At 38.1% G+C, this 19,616-nt stretch overlaps 1 protein-coding gene across 2 annotated transcripts; it reads left to right on the forward strand.

Annotated features, from left to right (window-relative positions):
* Window positions 1-1,380: 1,380 nt before the first annotated feature.
* Window positions 1,381-19,308, forward strand: PRDX4 (peroxiredoxin 4). 2 transcript variants are annotated; one of them, XM_080794820.1, is made up of 8 exons: window positions 1,381-1,745; window positions 5,520-5,637; window positions 8,794-8,910; window positions 10,948-11,070; window positions 13,312-13,442; window positions 14,439-14,473; window positions 18,346-18,392; window positions 19,196-19,308. In XM_080794820.1, exons 1-8 carry the CDS (start codon window positions 1,502-1,504, stop codon window positions 19,197-19,199), a joined length of 819 nt encoding a protein of 272 aa, XP_080650946.1. In that variant the 5' UTR covers window positions 1,381-1,501; the 3' UTR covers window positions 19,200-19,308. The 2 variants fall into 2 exon arrangements, with proteins under 2 accessions (XP_080650946.1, XP_080650945.1); XM_080794819.1 differs by lacking the exon at window positions 18,346-18,392.
* Window positions 19,309-19,616: the final 308 nt, after the last annotated feature.

Consider the following 19,616-nt stretch of genomic DNA (forward strand, 5'->3'; position numbering starts at 1 on the left):
AGCGTTTGGTGTGGGGGCAGGACGGCACGCAGTAGCCAGGCTTCCGTAGAGAGCTGGGCACCCAAGGGTGAGAGGATCTAAAACAGTGATGAGTGCTGAATACCAGTCACCAGCAAGGGTCGGAGGCCATCTCTAGCGAAGCTTTGTAGAAGAGATGGGCCTGCGAGGACCCGCAGCGTCAGAAACAATGCTGAGGGCGGGCAGGACACGGTGGACCCCACGAACTGGACTTCCTGGAGTTAGCAACCACATGGCAGCCAGGGTCTGGCCTTAGAGCGCAGGCGCAAACACTCGCAGGGCGGAGGGAGGACCTGGGGGCCTGAAGGAAAAAAAAAAGGGGGGGGCGGGGGGTAGGGTGCCAGGGACCTTCAGCCCTATTCCCACCAAACTCTTCCAAGGTATACAATGGGCTGGACTGGGGTTAAGAGTTGAGTTTGGGAAAACTCAAGTTTCCTATATGCTTCAAAGAGTTGTCACAGGAGCAAGGATATAATACGCAAAAGCCACTAGAAGCTAAGACAGGGTGTTAAGAACACTGGGTGCCATTTATAAAATCAACTTCTTAGGATAGCAAATGCTCAGAGTGCCAGGTGCCGTGGGGGAAAAAAGATGAATTACGCAGCGATTTCAACCCCAGGGAGCTGACAGTCTAACGGAGGAAACAGGATGAATTTTGCGGGGTTCAGAAAGAAGAGCTCACAGGAAGCTAGAAGGAATCCTGGGGAGCATAAGGGCTGCCGAAGGCTCCCATAATGTGAAGGGGTAATTATCAGAAGATGGAGAAACGCTGTGTTGGGAGAAAGTCTGGTTTTCTGGCAACTTCTCAAGTTTTAAGTTAAAGAAAAAAGAAAAAAAAAAAAACCTTTGAGACAGGCTTAAGTCACCAAACTGCCTGTTTGCTCTCGCCTGCTTGAGAAGAGTAAATGGCTAGACCTTCCTTCTCCCAAGTTTTCCGGGGACTTAAAAGGGCTACATCTTGAGCAAGTAGTCCTGGCACTTTTCACACATGCCGCTTTGAGGAAAAACCGAGAGAAGTACAAAAATTCAAGCCACTCAGAGGCAGCTAGGTTGGTTTCACTTCGGGGCTGATGTGCGGTGGTGAGGCTTTGTGGAAGAGATAGGCGTGGAAGGATACCTCAAACTTGAAGAGATAGGCGTGGAAGGATACCTCAAACTACGGCGGTGGGGGCGCCACTCGCGCAAAGCCACTGAGCAGCTTCCGCTCCCAGAGTTGGGCTAAACTCCGCGGCCCTGGTCCGCCCAGGGCGCAGGCGCAAAGTCCGGCTGCGGGCGAGCAGGCGGGGCTGGAGCCCACGTGGCGGGGAAAGGGGGAGGAGGGTGGAGCAGGGAACAAGGCGGGGGCCGGGGCGGGGTGGGGGCGGAGCAGGTCTCGCGAGGCCGCGCCCCGGCTCACGCGGGCATCGGGCGCGCGGTTGTAGCTCCCTGACGGCGGGAGAAGTCGCGCTTGCGACAAGGGACGTGTGTTTGCAGTCGCGTGGTCATGGAGGCGCCGCTGCAGCCGCTAGCCGCGACGACTCCGGCCTGTGGCCGGAGCCGAAGGCTGCTGCTGCTGCCGCTGCTTCTCTTCTTGCTGCCCGCCGGAGCTCAGCGAGGCTGGGAGGCAGAAGAGAGGCCCCGAACCCGCGAAGAGGAGTGCCACTTCTACGCGGGTGGACAAGTGTACCCAGGGGAGGCGTCCCGGGTTTCAGTCGGCGACCACTCCCTGCACCTCAGCAAAGCCAAGAGTAGGTGGTGCCCCGCCAAGAGGGAGGGTGGGGGCTGGCAGAGGGAGGCGGGAGGTGGAGAGGGCCGGAGACACGTGTACCCTGATAGTACCTGGGGGCCTGGCTTGGGCGGCACCCTTGGGCGGCCTTAGGCCCTTGGCCAGGCCTGCCTGGGGGTGGGGGTAGGGAGATAGAGAGGGGTTCCAGCTGTGAAGAAAAGGATGGGTTCCACGAATCCGATTTTGGAAGAAGTAGTGGTTACCGCAAAACCGCAGATGAGGGTAAGAGGGTGGCCCCGGCCCCGAGTTTGTAAGCATCAGGATGTTGTGCAAACTGAAACACTTCCTCAGATATCCAAAAGTGCCTGCAGCACATCGCCTCTATTTTCAAGTACTATTACAGGGAAGAATACATTGAAAAGTTGAATAACGTTTCACAGAAAGTTGAATTAACCAGGAAAGTGGCTAACCAAAATGCTCCCGAGGGCAAACTTTCATTTTTCTTTCTTTTGTTGTTGCTTCTGATAAAGACTATTAGAAGCCACCTTCCCCAAAATCTGTATAGTTAATGGGTATTCTTTGTGTTTCTCAAAAATGAAGAACTTCTTACAGGGTGTACTTGCGAGGCTCCTTGTGAGAAAATGGGGGGGGGTTGAAAGTAATGCATTTGGGTTGATGATAAACCTTGTGGCAAATTTGATTCCTGCCAATTTGGCCTTCGGTTATTTGCATTTCTGTCCAGTGTACATAGCTAATGGCCACTTTCAGGAAGGACACGTCAGACTAGATACTGAGAAAGTTGTGGCCTCCTGCATCTGGATGTTAAGATTGGCCAAAAAGAAGTGGCCAGGGGCTAAAAGATAACGATTACCACTTTGCTTGCTTTTAAATAATCAGCTTTTCCTATGGATCATTTGGCATTCTGTAGATACATATTTGGTTCAATCACAGCATGTTCCCTGTGTGTATTCAGTAACAAAAGTAATACTTCACAATTACGAATCCCCAGTGTTAAACAGGATGTTGTTATAACTTAGGATGGAATGGGAGTGATAAATAAGAAAAACTGTTTTGCCTCCTTACACATTGGCAGTTCTTTCCTACTGAAAGTTAACTGGAAGTTACTCTTAGATTTTTGTTTTTAAAGAGTCAGTCTTGCGCGTTTAAAATCATAGTATTTCCAAGTCCCATTGTTTTTCCTTGGCTTGGGAAGATACTTTGAAATATGGCAGCCAGTTAAGTATTTACTGGCATGACATAAATATCCCATAAGAAACAAATTCCATCCAAGTCTGCTCATGGAAGCAAAAAAATAGTAATAATAGATTTCCCTTTACCAGCAAACCTTTTCAAAGTTTAGATATCTGCTGCATTTCTGTGTCACATGTAGGCTTATCTAGAATTAAAGATATGAGGACTTTTATTCATAAAATGGAATATTAAAGAACCATTAAATTTTAAATAAATTTTAGAGACATGAATAACTGTTCATGATTTACTCTTCCCCCCCTTTTTTTCAACTTTAATTCCAGTGTAGTTAACATACAGTGTTGCATTAGTTTCAGGCGTACAATACAGCGATTTAACAGTTCCATATATTACTCAGTTCTCATTACTGTTCCCTTTTTAAAAATGGGTGCAACATGATCCAAATTTGTGTGTTTAAGAAAGAATGAAAGGAAAGACATCAAAATGTTAACAGTAGTTAAATTGATGGGAGGGGCAGATACAGGAAGAAGGGATTTAAACATTCTTTACTGCTCTGCATTTGCCAGAATCTTTGTTAACTCTGCTATTTATATTTGGGACAGTTGTTATTTATTAACAGATGCAAGAGGTTGCTTTGGGAATTCCATTTATAGATCTTAATAAAGTAATTGCAGTCCTTCTACCTTATAATTGATGAGGTTTTTTTCTTTGAATAACACTTCCAGTATTTGCAGGTAACATAAATCTATATATAGAAAACCCTAAAGACGCCATCAAAAAAACTATTAGAACACTGCAGTTCTTTTTTTTTTTTTTTTTTTTGACCGAGATCACAAGTAGTCAGAGAGGCAGGCAGAGAGAGAGGAGGAAGCAGGCTCCCCGCTGAGCAGAGAGCCCGATGTGGGGCTTGATCCCAGAACCCTGGGATCATGACCTGAGCCGAAGGCAGAGGCTTTAACCCACTGAGCCACCCAGGCGTCCCAGAACACTGCAGTTCTTAAGTCAAAACCCCCAAATTTCCAAAATCACAATTTTCAGAAAAAAATTATTTTTCAGAGTTGGATTTTCCTATATGCTAAAATCACTAAGGAGTGCCATTTTAACAGATCATTACAATTATAACCTCACACTTGAGTAGCATTTTCAGTAATGTATATAAAGCATATACAGTTCAGTTCCCCTCTGTCCAGTTCTCCCTCATGGCCTTTACCTAATTAGATCAGGATATTTATATGAGGCAGGCTGCTGGCTCAAGATACATAATCATGTGTTATATATTAGCTTCACAGAAAAATTCATCTTAACTTTGTCTTATTTTCACAGTGATCAAAAATGCTAGCTATTGTAAACCTTACTTTCTAGGAACCTTAAATTTGGAATTGGGTGTTGGCTTCAATATATGTAGACTCTGAAAGTTTAAGTGCTATGTGAACGTGTTAACAGAAGATCAAGCTACATTATAATGAAAGTGTGTTGGCTAGAATTACAGCATGCCCATACAAGAGAGCAGCATGAACCATTCAGTTTCCATCAGGTCACTTGAAACCTGTTCAAGGGGGTCTCCTCTTTCAGAGCCCTCGGGAAAATAATCCCATGGTCTGGGATTTTAAACTTCTCACCTGACATTTGCAGATTTCCTACTCCTTGAGCAGGTCTTCTGTGTGAATGTGAGAAACTGGACAAACATTTAAATGAGTACATCTAAAAGACTGTTAATAGAAAGGGAAAATCTTAATTATTTGAACTGTAGGAAGTTCATTAACTTGGAGGGGCTATTGTATCCAGTAGGATTTAGTGCAGGGATAGAATGTAAAGGGGTCTGTGAGCATGCAGAGAAAAACAAAATCTTTATTTTCACTAATCTACAACTGAAATTTAGAATTTCCTTCCATTATGAACATCAGCAACAAATCACACTAGCTTCAGCAGTACTTGCTTATACCTGTTGCCAAGAGAATCACAGATATTTTTATGCCACATGATTGCAGGTATCCTGCAACAAAATTTACACTCATCACTGTCATGGACAGTTGCTAGACCACTGCTAGATCTTGCAGTTTTAAAGATTTTATGTATTTATTTGAGAAAGACGGAGAGAGCACACATGCGCTCACGTGCTTGCCTAGAGGGTCAGAGGGAGAGGGACAGGCAGACTCTGCACTGAGGGCGAAGCACGAGAGAAGTCAGTGAGGCTTCACCCAGGGCTCCGTCTCATGCCCTCAAGCCCAGAGATCATGACCTTCCCCAAAATCAACAGTCAGCTGCTCAACTTAACAACCGAGGCACTTCATAGATCTTGAAGTCTGAAAGTTAATAAAAGGGCAAATGCATTACTATTATCACCAGTTTTTTTTCTATTACTTTGATAATTACATTTCAATATACTTGGCTTCCTTTGTAATTCTATATATTTTGTTTTATGCATTCAGTAACACTATCCATAGAAAAAGTCCATAAGCTTCATCAGATTGCTGAAGAGATCCAAAGGTTTAGAATCCTTAATTTTTAGTGATTTCCTAAAGGTGTCTTTCTGTAATCCTACCAATTTTCTCATTGTTGTAGAACATCATATATTTCTCTTTCTTAGTTTCCAAGCCAGCACCTTATTGGGAAGGAACAGCTGTGATAAATGGAGAATTCAAGGAGCTCAAGTTGACTGATTATCGTGGGAAATACCTGGTTTTTTTCTTCTACCCACTTGATTTGTGAGTAATACATGTACAGGTCCTAAAATGTCGGCAGTCATTATCAATCATTATTCAAGAACATCAAGTACAAATTATTTTATTTAGTTCTTGGTTCCTAAAAGGCAAACTGATACGAATTTTTTCAAGAAGGTAACATCTACCATATATTTCAGAACCAAAACCCATTGTCCCCAATACCTTATACTTGAATCTACATGATTGTGTTGTAATGTCATCATCAAAGAAAGGAAAGCTACAATTATATTAAGCTATACCTGCTAAGGCAAGAAAATGGATATTTTAGAAAGCATTTAATAGCAAGACTTATGCCACAAATCTATTTCTCTCTCTTAACTAGAAAATTAGCTCTTTACACTTTTATTCTTTGCTGCATCTATCGCTTTTCTGTGGTTTGAACATTTTCCTGAAAATACTGCATATGCTTAAGAAATAATGCCTATTTATATAAATTATGCTTGTTGGGGGGAATTTTCTCTTTAACTCTGATAGCACTTCAGATAAAAAGTTGACTCAAATAAATACTCTTGCAGCTTTAGTTTTATCGAGGATATATATATATATATTTATTTTAAGATTTTATTTATTTATTTGACAGAGAGAGATCACAAGTAGGCAGAGAGGCTCCCTGCCAAGCAGAGAGCCAGATGTGGGGCTCAATCCCAGGACCCTGGGATCGTGACCTGAGCCGAAGGCAGAGGCTTTAACCCACTGAGACACCCAGGCGCCCTGAGGATATAGTTTTATCTGGAGTGTTTTTCAAATTCCATGGAGGTGAAAAGATAACAAAAAGAGACTTAACCTGACTTATCTTTTTTCTATTTGAATATATTTTTTGGCTATAAAAAAGAGAACTTTCTTCTATTTTGCCACTGTATATTAAGGTCTTTTTTCCATTAGGACTGTCCTAGAACTGTGTAAATAAAACCTTAAACTTACAAGAGAGTATACTTAAGCTCATCTCTATAGATTATCTCTGGGCCAGAGGTAAGCAAACTTTTTCTATACAGGGCCACATAGTAAATATTTTTTTGCCTTGTAATCTCTATTGCAACTATTCAGCTTTGCCACTGTAGCACAAAAACAGCCAGAGACTATACACAAATGAATGAGTATTGTTTTCTATTGAAAGTTTATTTACAAAAAATAAGATAGGCTGGATTTGGCCTGTGGACTGAAGTTTGCTGACCCCTACTCTACTCCAAATAGGAAAAATTCTCAGAAAAATTAGTTCATTGAGAGTAAACCAAGTAATAAATGTGGATAATACATAATCTTTTAAATTAGCAAGAACTTCCTTCTTTCTAATCCACTTGTACTGTGGCCTGACAAGCTGAAATGTATGATATAACTTAATTTCTAATAGAAACAAGAAGTGCAAATTTTAATATATAAAAATGATAGGCCTTCTAAATTCATGTTGTTATAAAATCAAAACTTTAACATCTTTTAAATATACAGGACGCTAAACATGAATTTTGAGATTGGTCTAATATAGCAGACAAATATCCTGTTTCTCCCACTATTACTTTAAACTCCATAATGAATAAGACATATCTAAAGAATGATGTCACCAATGGCCTCCTGGGGCAAGAAGCTAAGATCACTTCTTTCTGTTTCTCTGAGATGCCAGATTGGGCCTGGTCAGAAAGGAAGAGTTCTGAGGCATTTGCCACTGCATGTGTGAAAGTCAAAAATGTCAAAAATGTAACCCTTTAGTTTTTTTTTTTTAACAGATTTTATTTATTTATTTGACAGACAGAGATCACAAGTAGGCAGAGAGGCAGGCAGAGAGAGAGGAGGAAGCAGACTCCCAGGGGAGCAGAGAGCCCAATTCGGGGCTCGATCCCAGGACCCTGGGATCATGACCTGAGCCGAAGGCAGAGGCTTTAACCCACTAAGCCACCCAGGCGCCCACCCTTTAGTTTTCTACTAGAACTTTTTTTCTGTCTTCACTAAGAAGTTGGATAAATATGTCTCTAGGTAGCATTTGTTGGAATAACAGGGAGGCAGGCGGGGCCAACCATTCCTACGTTTGGAAAAATATTGAAAATACATATTGTAGCCCAGGTTTCCAGGGATATAATCTAAGATTAGAACTGTCTGCGTGCATGTGGCAGTCGTACATTTGAACAACTGAAACCTTCAAAAAGCCTGTATTGGGCTGCAATAGGAATTTGTCCCCTAAGTCTGTGTTCTTCTGACTTTCTTGACCATGACCTGTACACAGTACAAAACCATTTTTTATTGCCACTCAATACACTTACATATACATACAGGGTATCATTCAGTCTGTAAGCACCAGTACAGCCATGATCATTAAAATCCTGAAACACTTCCATACCATATAGTAAATAGCCAATTTCCCAATCTCCTCCCCAAGTTGCCCCTCCCACCCAGTCCCTTTCAGAAACCTCCAGAGGTAAAGCCAACTTTGAGTTAAGGTTGTTCAATATTTTTAGTATCACTCCTGAACACACACACACATAGATATGCATGTGTATGTACACATATGTTTCATGTCTTAACCTTCCTGTATATAAAGTATTCTTGTATTTTTTACTCCACTTGTTTAAAATGTTTGTTAGAACTCCTAAACTAAAGCAGCTTAAGGAGTCCCTACGAAAATACCACCCTAAGGTAATATTCTCTAAACATGCCCTTCTGACAACAGGACTGGGAGACAAGGTAGAAGAGGACCTATCAAGAAAGGGAAGGGGTATGGAGGAGCATTTTCTCATCTCTGAAATAAAGATCAGTGCATCTAGCTCATAGGGGTGGTATAGGAGTATAAAAAAAGAGTGGAATGATGGAAAATTTGTGTAGATCCTTTGGAAGCTGTAAAGATCCTTTGGAAGCTATATAAATATAAAGCATTGTTATATAATGGAGAAGGGAACATTGGTTGACCACAGATCCATTAAGTTATAAAAATAAACATTTATTGAGATGTAATTGTGAACTCTGTAATATACATTTTTAATTAAATGATATTTGATCAGATCTTCTAGACAGCTACATCATGACCATGCTCATATATATAATTGTTCTTAATATGCATTTTTATATACTAAAGGTGTTTGTAAAAACTAAGTCATTTGAAACTTCAAGCATATGCATATTTTGAGAATACTGAAATTTTTTTTTAACTTCCAGCACTTTCGTGTGTCCAACTGAAATCATCGCCTTTGGTGACAGGATTGAAGAATTCAGATCTATAAATGCTGAAGTGGTAGCATGCTCTGTGGATTCACAGTTTACCCACTTGGCCTGGTCTGTATCTTTACACTTAAGCATTTGTAGGAAAAAAATGGATTCACTTTTCGATTATAAGCAAACAACTCTCATTGTGATAGGAATATAGGGTTTTTTTAGTTTTATTTTAAGTAGGCTTCACACCCAATGTGGGGCTTGAACTCTTGACCCTGAGATTAAGACTTGCGTGCTCTACCAACTGAGCCAGCCTGGCGCTTTAGAATATAGTTATCAGACAGTTGGGAATAGATATATCTGAGAGCTACCAGTTCAATGAAGTTACGGCAAAAATGCTTAAGGATTTTTATAGGACATTTCTAAATTGGGAAAAAAGCTCACTGCAAAAAGACATAATATCCATAACAAACACCACTGAGTTGTATGATTACTTCATTATGATAAATTGGGTAGCCTTAATCTGAAGGGAAAAAATTCTTTAAAATTCCATTTCTCTGTTACATAGTTGTCTAGTATTAAGTCAAACTCAAAATAGCTTTTATAGTTATTTTTCAAGACACATTGATTTTCTTAATTTCTAAATGTTTTTTAAACTCATTAAACATGAAAAGATGTTTCACCTGATTAATTGCCAAGAACTGCAAATTAAAATGACAAGAGACACCATCTTTTCCCTGTCTGATTGGCGAAGATTTCAAATATTGAAAAATTTCATCCAGTGATGACAAAGGTCTGAAGAAATGGTCTTCTCATACATACAGTTGGTTAAGCATTTCTGGAGAGCAGTTAGGCAGTATGTTTCAAAATCTGAAATGTGTGTGTTGATGTGAATTTTTCATGTCCACAATTCTGTGCATAAGATTTTATGCATAATAAAGATGGTTTAGAATTATCTTAGTTTTAAAAGTTAGTATTCATTTCATTAAAGTAACAAATTCAAAACTACTTTATCCATTTACAATTATATATAGATATAGGTATAAAACAACAATTTTAACTGGTAAGGATCTACAATTTAATTTATGTTCTCAAGTAATTGATTTTCTCAAGTATTTTTAAATGCAGTTATATATTTATTTGATTTCCTTTAACTATCTCCATTTTCAGATAAAACTTCCAAGAACTTAAGTAATTCTTACAAATCTAATAGACAAATATGGTATGCCTTAAGTCCTTTAAAAATGTTTCCTTACTATTTATAAACTGAATAAAATTTCACATTATACATTTTAAATTAGAATCACAAAGTGAAAACAATGAGTTTAATTTGCTTTGTCACTTCCATGAGTAATTCTAAATCTTTGTAGGATTACAACATAAATCCACTAGGGAAAAAGTTATATCCTGCCAAATAATTTGGGATTGGCTTCTCAAGGAATTTGGGGAGATACATTCTGAGCTGGATAGGTTACATATCAACCAGAGATTTCTACTTGGATATCAGAACTAGGGCTGCAGACATCTGGAGCAGTATTTCCTTGTTTGCTAGCTGCTCTGTCAGTACCCTCCCACTGGGACACCCACATTCCCTGGTTTCAAGTAAAAGAATGCTTCAATCTGAAGACTGGTGTGTCTGAGATTATACCTAACTTCCTTCCCTGCTTCAAGTGGACTTTGCATTCCTTTGTCTCAGAATATTAAAGTATCATCCAGTTGTATTCTATCTCTCAAGCCTTGTCTTGTGACCACAACTCTAAGGTTATGGTTATGACAGTGCGTATCCTTTGATCCATCAGTTCCTCTTCTAGGAATTAATCAAATAAGTATGCAAAGTTGAGAATACATCGATGTTTCCAGCAGTGTTGATAAAAGCAAAAGAAAAATGGAAATAGTTTAAATGTCTAGCAATAGAGGTTGGCAAAATACAGTATGTAAATACTTTAAAAATGTGATAAGTCTCTCCATATTTATTTAAAGGAAATGAATATACAGAGTCTGGAGTAAAGGAGAAAAATAGAATATGTATTATCCTGTTTTTTGTTAGAGAAAGAATGTGTGTGTTTTGTGTTCATTCATATGTGTGTGATGGAGACTAACAGTGCTGTTTGGATCCATACATTTACTTCTTTCTGAGTGGTAATGTTTTGTTTGTTATAGGATTAATACCCCTCGCAGACAAGGAGGACTCGGGCCAATAAGGATTCCACTTCTTTCAGATCTGACCCATCAAATCTCAAAGGACTATGGCGTTTATCTGGAGGACTCAGGCCATACCCTTAGGTACCTTCCAGTGGTTTTATATTATGACAAATCCAAATATATTTGTAATCCTCCCTGAAATGGAGTTAAAAGATAGAAGGTTTGATCAAGAAGAATTATTTGCTCTATTTGCAAAAATGTAGATACTGTTTAAAATAATTGGTGAGTGCCCTACTAAAATGAGTATTGTAATCTGTTAAAGCTGGAAGATTATTTAGAGGTCTTTGACCAACCTTGTCATTTTACAGATAAACAGATTCATAGAATTCCATGAATTTAGCCAAAGTTATGTAATCAGTTAATGGCAGAGCCCACACTTGAACCTAGTACCCAAACTCCTTGCCTATTTCTTTTTCCTCTTTTCTAAAATGACTCCAGTAATGGTTTTTCTAAATACAGATATCCTAATATTTAGCAAACTTGTGCCTTGGGGATTGGGACAAATTAAGGAAGTGCCATTAGACATCTTTGATAAAAGGAAAACTTTAACTTAAAAGAATTGTAATTTTTTTATAATTATATTGTCAATTTGCTTTACAGTGCTAATTGTTTCTTCCGTAGAATGTTTTATGTGAAAGTGCCAGTATTTTATAATCCTATGTTTTTTAATAACAGCTTTATTGAGATATAATTCACATACAACTTACCCATTTAAACCATACAATTCAGTGGGTTCTAGTATAGCCTGAGAATTGTGCAACCATCACCACAATCAATTTTAGAATATTTTCATTACTCTAAAAAGAAACCCCATACCCATTAGCAGTTCCTCTTCCTTTCCTACAATCGCCGTACCCTTGCCCTGGGCAACCACTTATCTACTTCGTGTCTCTCTGGTTGCCTATTCTGGACATTTCATTTAAATGGAATCCTACAGTATATGCTTTTTTATGATGAACCTTTTCACTTAGCGTGATGTTTTCAAGGTTCATTCATATTGTATCAGGTGTCACTACCAATAGTTTCTTTTTTTTGTACTTGCTAACTCTTTAATGTTTTCTCCTTTCATAGAGTTTATGACTAAGTTAATTCCCAAAGAGTAAATATGCCACTATAAAGACTGAAGCTATTTTAAAATTTGGAATTATTTGAGCATTAACCAAATAAAACCAAGTAACCCCGAGATCATGACCTGAGCTGAAATCAAAGGTCAGCTGCTTAACCAACTGAGCCACCCAGGCACCCAAGGCATATTTGTTTTTGTTTGGTATGTGATGGTATGATGTGTGTTACCAAAGTAAGTTCAGATTGTCACAACAGACTCACTTACTTGAGAACAGACTTCATCACCATTAACAACCATTTTCTACTGTAAAAGTAGCTACATGAAAGAACACCCATATGAATAATAGTTAACAGTTTTGCCTGAGTTTGGCCAAGTTGACCTAGTCCAAGGAGAGTGAGCGCTAGTTAGTTCAGACATCATGGTGCTCATTAAAGAAATATATTGTAAGATAAGCAGGAACATTTTGGTAATGTTTAATATGACTATAAAACAAAATTTCATATAATAGATAAGTAATTCCATGTATTTCTATTAAAAATAGATCTCATTATTATGTATAATACTTGTACTCAAGCAATTAGCCCTAGTCCCTGAAATCTTTTTCTAAACCAAGTATTGGATTGAAATATCCATATTGACTGAAATAAAGATGGTAAAGTCCTTTGGAAATTTTCATTTTTCTCTGGTCTGCTTTAACTCTTGCAATGCCATTCTATCTCAATAGCAGGTCTTTTAGATTAAACTATTCCGTTATTCCCTAGGCCAAAAAAGTGAATCACACATACACAGATTTAGAGGGAAAGGTAACTTTGCTTGTATTGAGAACTTTGTCTTTTCCACCTCTGGAAAAGGAAATACAAAGAGTTCTAAACAGCCAGTGATAAGACAGATCACTCCTTCACCCAGAGGAAGACTTTGCTATGTAGATTCATAATTTCGTTAACAGTGCAGTAAAATTCCAAACATAGTGCTCATAAAGATTTAAATAAAAATACAACAGTACATTGCTTAGACAAAAACAGATTTTTAAAACTACCATTTGACAATGATAATCCCAAATTATACAGCAGATAAGCGTGGGTATGGGGAGGGGGTGTGTTTGCATATTATGTGTGTACACCAGTCAAGCAGGTAGCTAGTGTGTTGTTGGTTCTGTGGAACATCCTTCTGTGTGGACGGCACAGGGATCAGGTTAACTAATATTTGTCTTAATTGAGATGAAATGACTTCACCTGTACCACTCTTGTGTTTTACAGGGGTCTCTTCATTATTGATGACAAAGGAATCCTAAGGCAGATTACTCTGAATGACCTTCCTGTCGGTAGATCAGTGGATGAGACACTGCGTTTGGTTCAAGCATTCCAGTATACTGACAAACATGGAGAAGGTACCCTTTCCTTCTAAGCATCTTAATCTTTTGATTTTTTCATTTGAGAGATGATTGCATGATTAATTTGGGTTCTTAGTCAAAAAGTAAATTGGGTGGTTCCAAAGTCCTCTAATTATTTTCAGATTATTACCTGATCTTCTTAGCAGATCCAATTATTACTTAAAGTGCTTTTAACAAAGTATCACTAATATATTCTATTTACAGAATAAGATGCAAAAATAGTCATTATTTGCACAGTCCACAGAGAAAAGTTTCTGCTACTCTAATTTTTCAAATTATGTTTCTGTAAACTTAAAATGTGCCAGTCTGGCAATATTTAGTCATGCAGTGTTTATTCGCATGTGTACATTATTTGACTTAGCTTTTTTCCTCAAAGCTGTTCCTTATCACACTAGTTATCTATCAGTTCATCATTTCACTCCAACTTTTTTCAGTAGCTAAATGGAAAAGGTCAGATTTTGCTAAAACAGAACATATATATTCCTTTTAAAAGTATAACTCAGTGCCTGAGTAAGGGTTCATTCTAAATAAAGGGGAAATGCCACTCTCCTAGCAATTTTAAACTCTCATTTGACAGACAGCAAACTGTGGCATCAGTACACAGTACTGCAGAAAACAGAAGATAAGCTTATACTGCAAGTTTACATAAACTCAGAGAAGTTTTTGCCATGCCCTGACCTGTCAATTCACCAGATTCCCAAACCTTCCAACTTTATTAGGCGGACACTCAACTTGGTTTCTTCTATTGTAAATGTAACTAAATGTAATTGGCAACCATAGACATAGGTTAGCTGCCTGCTGATGAACTCCATGACGGGAATTCTTGGTGCAAGCAGGCAACTGAACAGTAGTCAAGTGTTCAGTGGCCTAGAAATGTTCTCATTGTTATAGGCTCTTTTCAGTTTCATTTTGGAAAAAGAAAAACCAAGAGCTGCTGAAGAGAACTGAAATCTGTTTTTTAAACTGTCTTTTTGCCAATTTTGTTCCTTTCAGTCTGTCCTGCTGGTTGGAAACCTGGTAGTGAAACAGTAAGTCAAACTGATTTTTCTGTCAACGGGATAGCTGGGGCCAAAAAATGCCAACCTTAGAATAATCTTTCTTTGTAACAGAACCTTGATTTTGTAAAGGAAGTGAAGATTACTAAACAGAAATCATAAGAGTACAGGCATTCTTTGCACCATAGAGAGGGTAGCTGAAACTGGAGAAAGCAGAATATGAGACTTAATGCTGTGAATTTTAAAACCAAGTATTAAAAGAAAGATACCATCAAAAAAAAAAAAAAAACAGAGGAACAGTGGAGACCTGATAAAATTAAGTCAGAGGTCTTAGAGATCATGTATGGAATTCCTTCCTATATTGTGGGCCAAAAAAAAAACTTACAAGCAAAACCTTTCTGTATGTAGTAAACTTTTGAGAAAATCTGGCTTAATTAACATTGAGGCTAATGATTCTCTCCTTATCGTTTGAAGGAAGATTGAAACAGGTATATCCTTTCATTTAGGGAGTTGTATAATTTATAGCCAATCCCTGAAGTAGTCTCTGGCCAAAATACATTCAGAAACTTGCTTGAACCTTTTTTAAATAACGTGTTTATCTTCTAAAAATCAACAGTTCTATACAAACTGTAGTTAGGAAATTGACAAATATTAGAGCATTGGAGGAAGAAATCATTATCTTACGATAAAAGAAAAATACAGATCCCTAAGACTTTCTTCTTTAGCAAATCAACAAAAAATACCATTAATCATAGACAATGAGAGGTAGAAATTCACTCTGTAACCTAACTCAGATTGGGGATTGGGTAAAGTAACATTTCACTGATTCTGAACCAGTTTTTGATGAGTTTGCAAAACAGCTTTGCCTTTGTGGGTCAGAGTTAAGGTTACAGTACAAATTTATTTACTTCTACATAGATCTGATGGATCTCAAAGATAGATATGAAGGTAGACATTAAAGGTGCTTTAAGCATTAAGTACTTTAAATTTATACATGAATCATTAGGTTAGCCTACAGCTACTGACTGTGAGGCTTCCAGATAGAAATAGGAATCAGAAGCTGCAGGCATCGCCTGAGAAGCCTTAGAAGGCATTTCTGGATGGGCCTTCAAAGTCGGGGGATGTTCCCCCAGAGCTGTAGCAAAACCAACAATGAGTGATGAATAACGTCACATCAGTCACATGCTTGTACTGAAAGAAGAGCCAGAGCTTCCAAGAGGTACAAAGTAACTACAAACGTATTAGAGGATGAATGTTTAACATTTCAGAAAACATATTGACTATCCATTTGATTAACTTTTAGAGGGGTCAAAAACCCCTTTGAGAATCTGATAAAAAAAAAAAACATGAATTCTCCCACCAAAAAAATTCACATATGTAATCACATACTGTGTTTGGGCATTCCTTTTCTTGTTGTCAGCTTTATTGAGGTATAAATAGATAAACAGAATTAAATATACTTAAACTAAACAGCGTGATGATTTGATCTATTGTGAAATGATTACCACAGTCAGATTAATTAACAAACCCATCACCTCACATGGTTACATTCTTTTGTGTGTGGTGAGAACACTTAAGATCTACTCTTTTAGCAAATTTCAAGTACACAAAACCGTATTATTGACTATAGTCACTGTGCTGTACATGATATGCTCAGAACTTACTCATCTTAAAACTGAAGGCTTGTACCCTTCGACTGGCATCTCCCCATTTCCCCCACCCCCCAGCCCACAATTCTACTGTTGCTGTGGGGATACTTTCAACAAACATTTCTTGACCACCTGCTATATGGCAACTATTCAAACTCTTACGATAGGAAGATGGTATTTATTAGTGAATACCACAGCCACGGTCCCTACCATCAGAGTTACATTCTCATTCTAATTTTAGATTGTGGCAAATGGTTTTAGAAACAGGTTGATGAGAATTGGTGGGATAGTGCCTGGGGTGAAGGATTAAGTGGTCAGGAAAGACTTTTAAGATGACATTTAAGTTGAAACCTGAGTGAAGAGAGGGAACAAGTCAAGCACAGAGCAGTGCAGAAAGAAAAGCAAGGGCAAGGTCCTAAGGCCAGGAACCAACTTAGCATGTTCGAGAAACATCAAGAGGGCCCATGTGGCAGGAACAGAGCGAGCTATGAGGAAGGGAACAGGGACACCAGTGTCATGTGGCATGAAGAATGGGAATACAGTGAAGTAACGGAAATGAGAAGTCTTTGGTGACTATGCTGAGGGCAGCAGCTAGTTTGGAGGAGTTTGAAAATAGATCTGCCTCACTTCTCTCCTGTATATTGCACAGGCCTCCTGATTTGTTGCCCCGACCTCAGCTTCTCTCCTCTCTACCGCATGTCACTCTCCAAGCCAGGACCTTTTAGCAGCCCTCCAGTACTCACACGACAAAATCCAGATACCTGGCACAGCTTTCAAGCCTTTGCACTGTTTCTATCAACCAATCTCTCCCAGGTCACCTTTCCTACAATTTACACACGTACACACACTGTGTTCCCTCCAAGTCCCTTGACTCACTTCTCCCCAAAATAAGCCCTGCTTTGTCACAGATTTGTGCCTTTACTTGGGTTTTTAGCCTGGAGTATCTTCCCCTTTCTCTAAATTCTACTCATCTTTCAAGACTAACTTAAATGTCACCTCCACTCTGAGGCCTTCCTTGATGCCATCTCAGCCTCCATTTAGGCACAGCCTGCATCATACACGATCATATTGTGCATTGCGTCGAAAACTTGTGTACACACACATCTTCCCCACATGGTTGGACACGTCTCAAAGACAGGGACTTGAGTGTGGTTATTCTTGTACCCCCACTGCCCAGCACACTATTGGCACACAGTGCCGTGTTATTCCATAAGTATTTGCAAATTGAATTTCAGTGCAGAGAGATTATAAACTGGCAAAGACAGAATACTCCTTGAAGTGACCCCTGAAAATTATGTAATATTTTTATATGCTGAAGACAAATTCTGAAGAAAATGCATAGAGAACTATCATAAACAATAGGTTACTGTTTATGTATAGGGCAGATGTACTTTACCTGTAACTATCAAATAATGTAGTTAATGTGAGCTCAAATCATATTGGAAATTTTTAAAAAATATAATAGGGTTCTAAGGCTGTGATCCTGTTAAGGAAGGAGCATTTTTTCCCCAGAGTGTTTGTTGATTCACTAAATAGTGATTGAACGTACTACTCCATGTATGTTAGTATTTTTTTACTTCGTAGTTTGAGATGAAAAGGTTGCATTCTGGACCTCCAAAAAATCCATTTACTGGATAAAGAAGATATAGTATATATACAGTGGACTACTACTCAGCCATAAAAAGAATTAAATCTTACCATCTGCAGCAACATGGATAGACCCAGAGGGTATCATCCTAAGTGAGATAAGTCAGAGAAAGACAAATACCCTATGATTTCACTTATATATGTATCCTAAAAAAAAAGACAAAACAGAAACAGATTCATAGATACAGGGAGGTATAAATAGATAAACAATATTGCCAAATATTGTTTGCCAAAGGGGATGGGACCAGGGGGATAGACAAAATACATGAAGAGATTTAAGAGGTACAGTCTTCCAGTTATAAAACGAGTAAGTCATGGGGATGAAAAGTATAGCGCAGGGAATATAGTCAATAATATTGTATGGTGACAGATGGTGACTGGACTTATTGTGGTGACATTTCATAATGTATATAAATACTGAATCACTATGATATATACCTGAAACTAACACAATATTGTAAGTCAATTATTTTTAAATAAATAAAAATCGATTTGAACACACTGCTGCCTTTCAGGTTATTGTGGCATACCAACATTTCATCAGCAGATAACTTTAAAAATACATTAACATCTGTAGCCATGCTCTCTTAATGTGTTTGACTTAATTAGATCAAACCTGAAGATGTCATGAAAGCCTGGTGGCCAAGAGAAGAGCTGTAAGTAAATTTTGGGATGCTTGAATACAGATGTTAATTTATTAACAAAATTTGCCTTTGGGATAGGTGAGATTAGTAGGTAGGACAAATCCAGTTTTTCCTGTATTTATGATGTAATTTGGCACACAAAAATCGTCTTTATCTTATTTAGTCAAGAGATGGGCAACCGATATCAGACTACTACCCATGTACTTTGGCTTTTAAATAATTTGCAAACATCAGTTTGAAGAGATATGTGCACCCCTGTGTTCAGTGCAGCAACCCAGGTGTCCACCAAGAGATGAATGGGTAAAGAAAATGTGGTGTATAAACATGATGGAATATTACTTGGCCATAAAAATGAATGAACTCTTTTCATTTGCAACAACATGGATGGTCCTAGTGGATACCATGCTAAGTGAAATAAGTCAGAGAAGGACAAATACTATATGATTTCACTTATATGTGGTCTCTAAAAAACAAAACAAATGAACTAACAAAATCAAACAATATTAAATATAAACACTGGTGGTTGCCAGAGGGGAGGTGGATTGAGAAAGCACAAAATAGACGAAGGGGATTAAGAGGTACAAACTTCCAGTTACAAATCAATCACAGAGATGGAAAGTATAGCGTAAGGAATATAGTCAATATTGTAATAACTTTGAAGACAGATGAGAACTAGACCTATTATGGGGATCATAATGTATAAAAATATTGAATCACTATGATATATACCTGAAACTATTAAGATATTATATGTCAATTATACTTCTAAAAAAATTAACAATTTTTAAAAATGAATAATTTGTTTTTTTTAACAGATAATTCCAGATCCAGCTGGAAAACTGAAGTATTTCGATAAACTCAACTGAAAAATACTTCCTCAGGTTTCAATGCTTGAAAGTCCTCAATAAAGTTCACCGTTTTAGTACCATACTGTGTTACAATAGTAATTTCTTTTTTTCTTTTTTTATAATAATAATTTCTTAAATAATATTAAAGAATAAAGAATGTTCTTAAAGAATATAAAACTCCCTAAGGTATTTAGTGTTCAAGTTAAACACCGATGCCAAAAGATAGGCAGTTTCTCTCTTCCCAAAGTAAGAAATGTCAGATTGAATCAAACTAGTAACAAGAGTAACCAATATTTATGTAATAATACATCTCAGGTGCCAAACATTGTGTCAGGTGATTAGCTGCATTATTAGATTTAATGCTCAAAGCAACTCTTTGAGTTCTTTA

Source organism: Martes martes (genome assembly GCF_963455335.1).
Source record: "Martes martes genome assembly, chromosome: X".
Classification (NCBI taxonomy): Eukaryota; Metazoa; Chordata; class Mammalia; order Carnivora; family Mustelidae; genus Martes; species Martes martes.

Bases quoted from the DNA above. Each gene is read 5' to 3' on its own strand.
- PRDX4 (XM_080794820.1), top strand. From the start codon at position 1,502: ATGGAGGCGCCGCTGCAGCCGCTAGCCGCGACGACTCCGGCCTGTGGC. The intron at 5,638-8,793 runs GTGAGTAATACA...TTTAACTTCCAG, and splicing joins TTCTTCTACCCACTTGATTT to CACTTTCGTGTGTCCAACTG. The intron at 8,911-10,947 runs GTCTGTATCTTT...TGTTTGTTATAG, and splicing joins CAGTTTACCCACTTGGCCTG to GATTAATACCCCTCGCAGAC.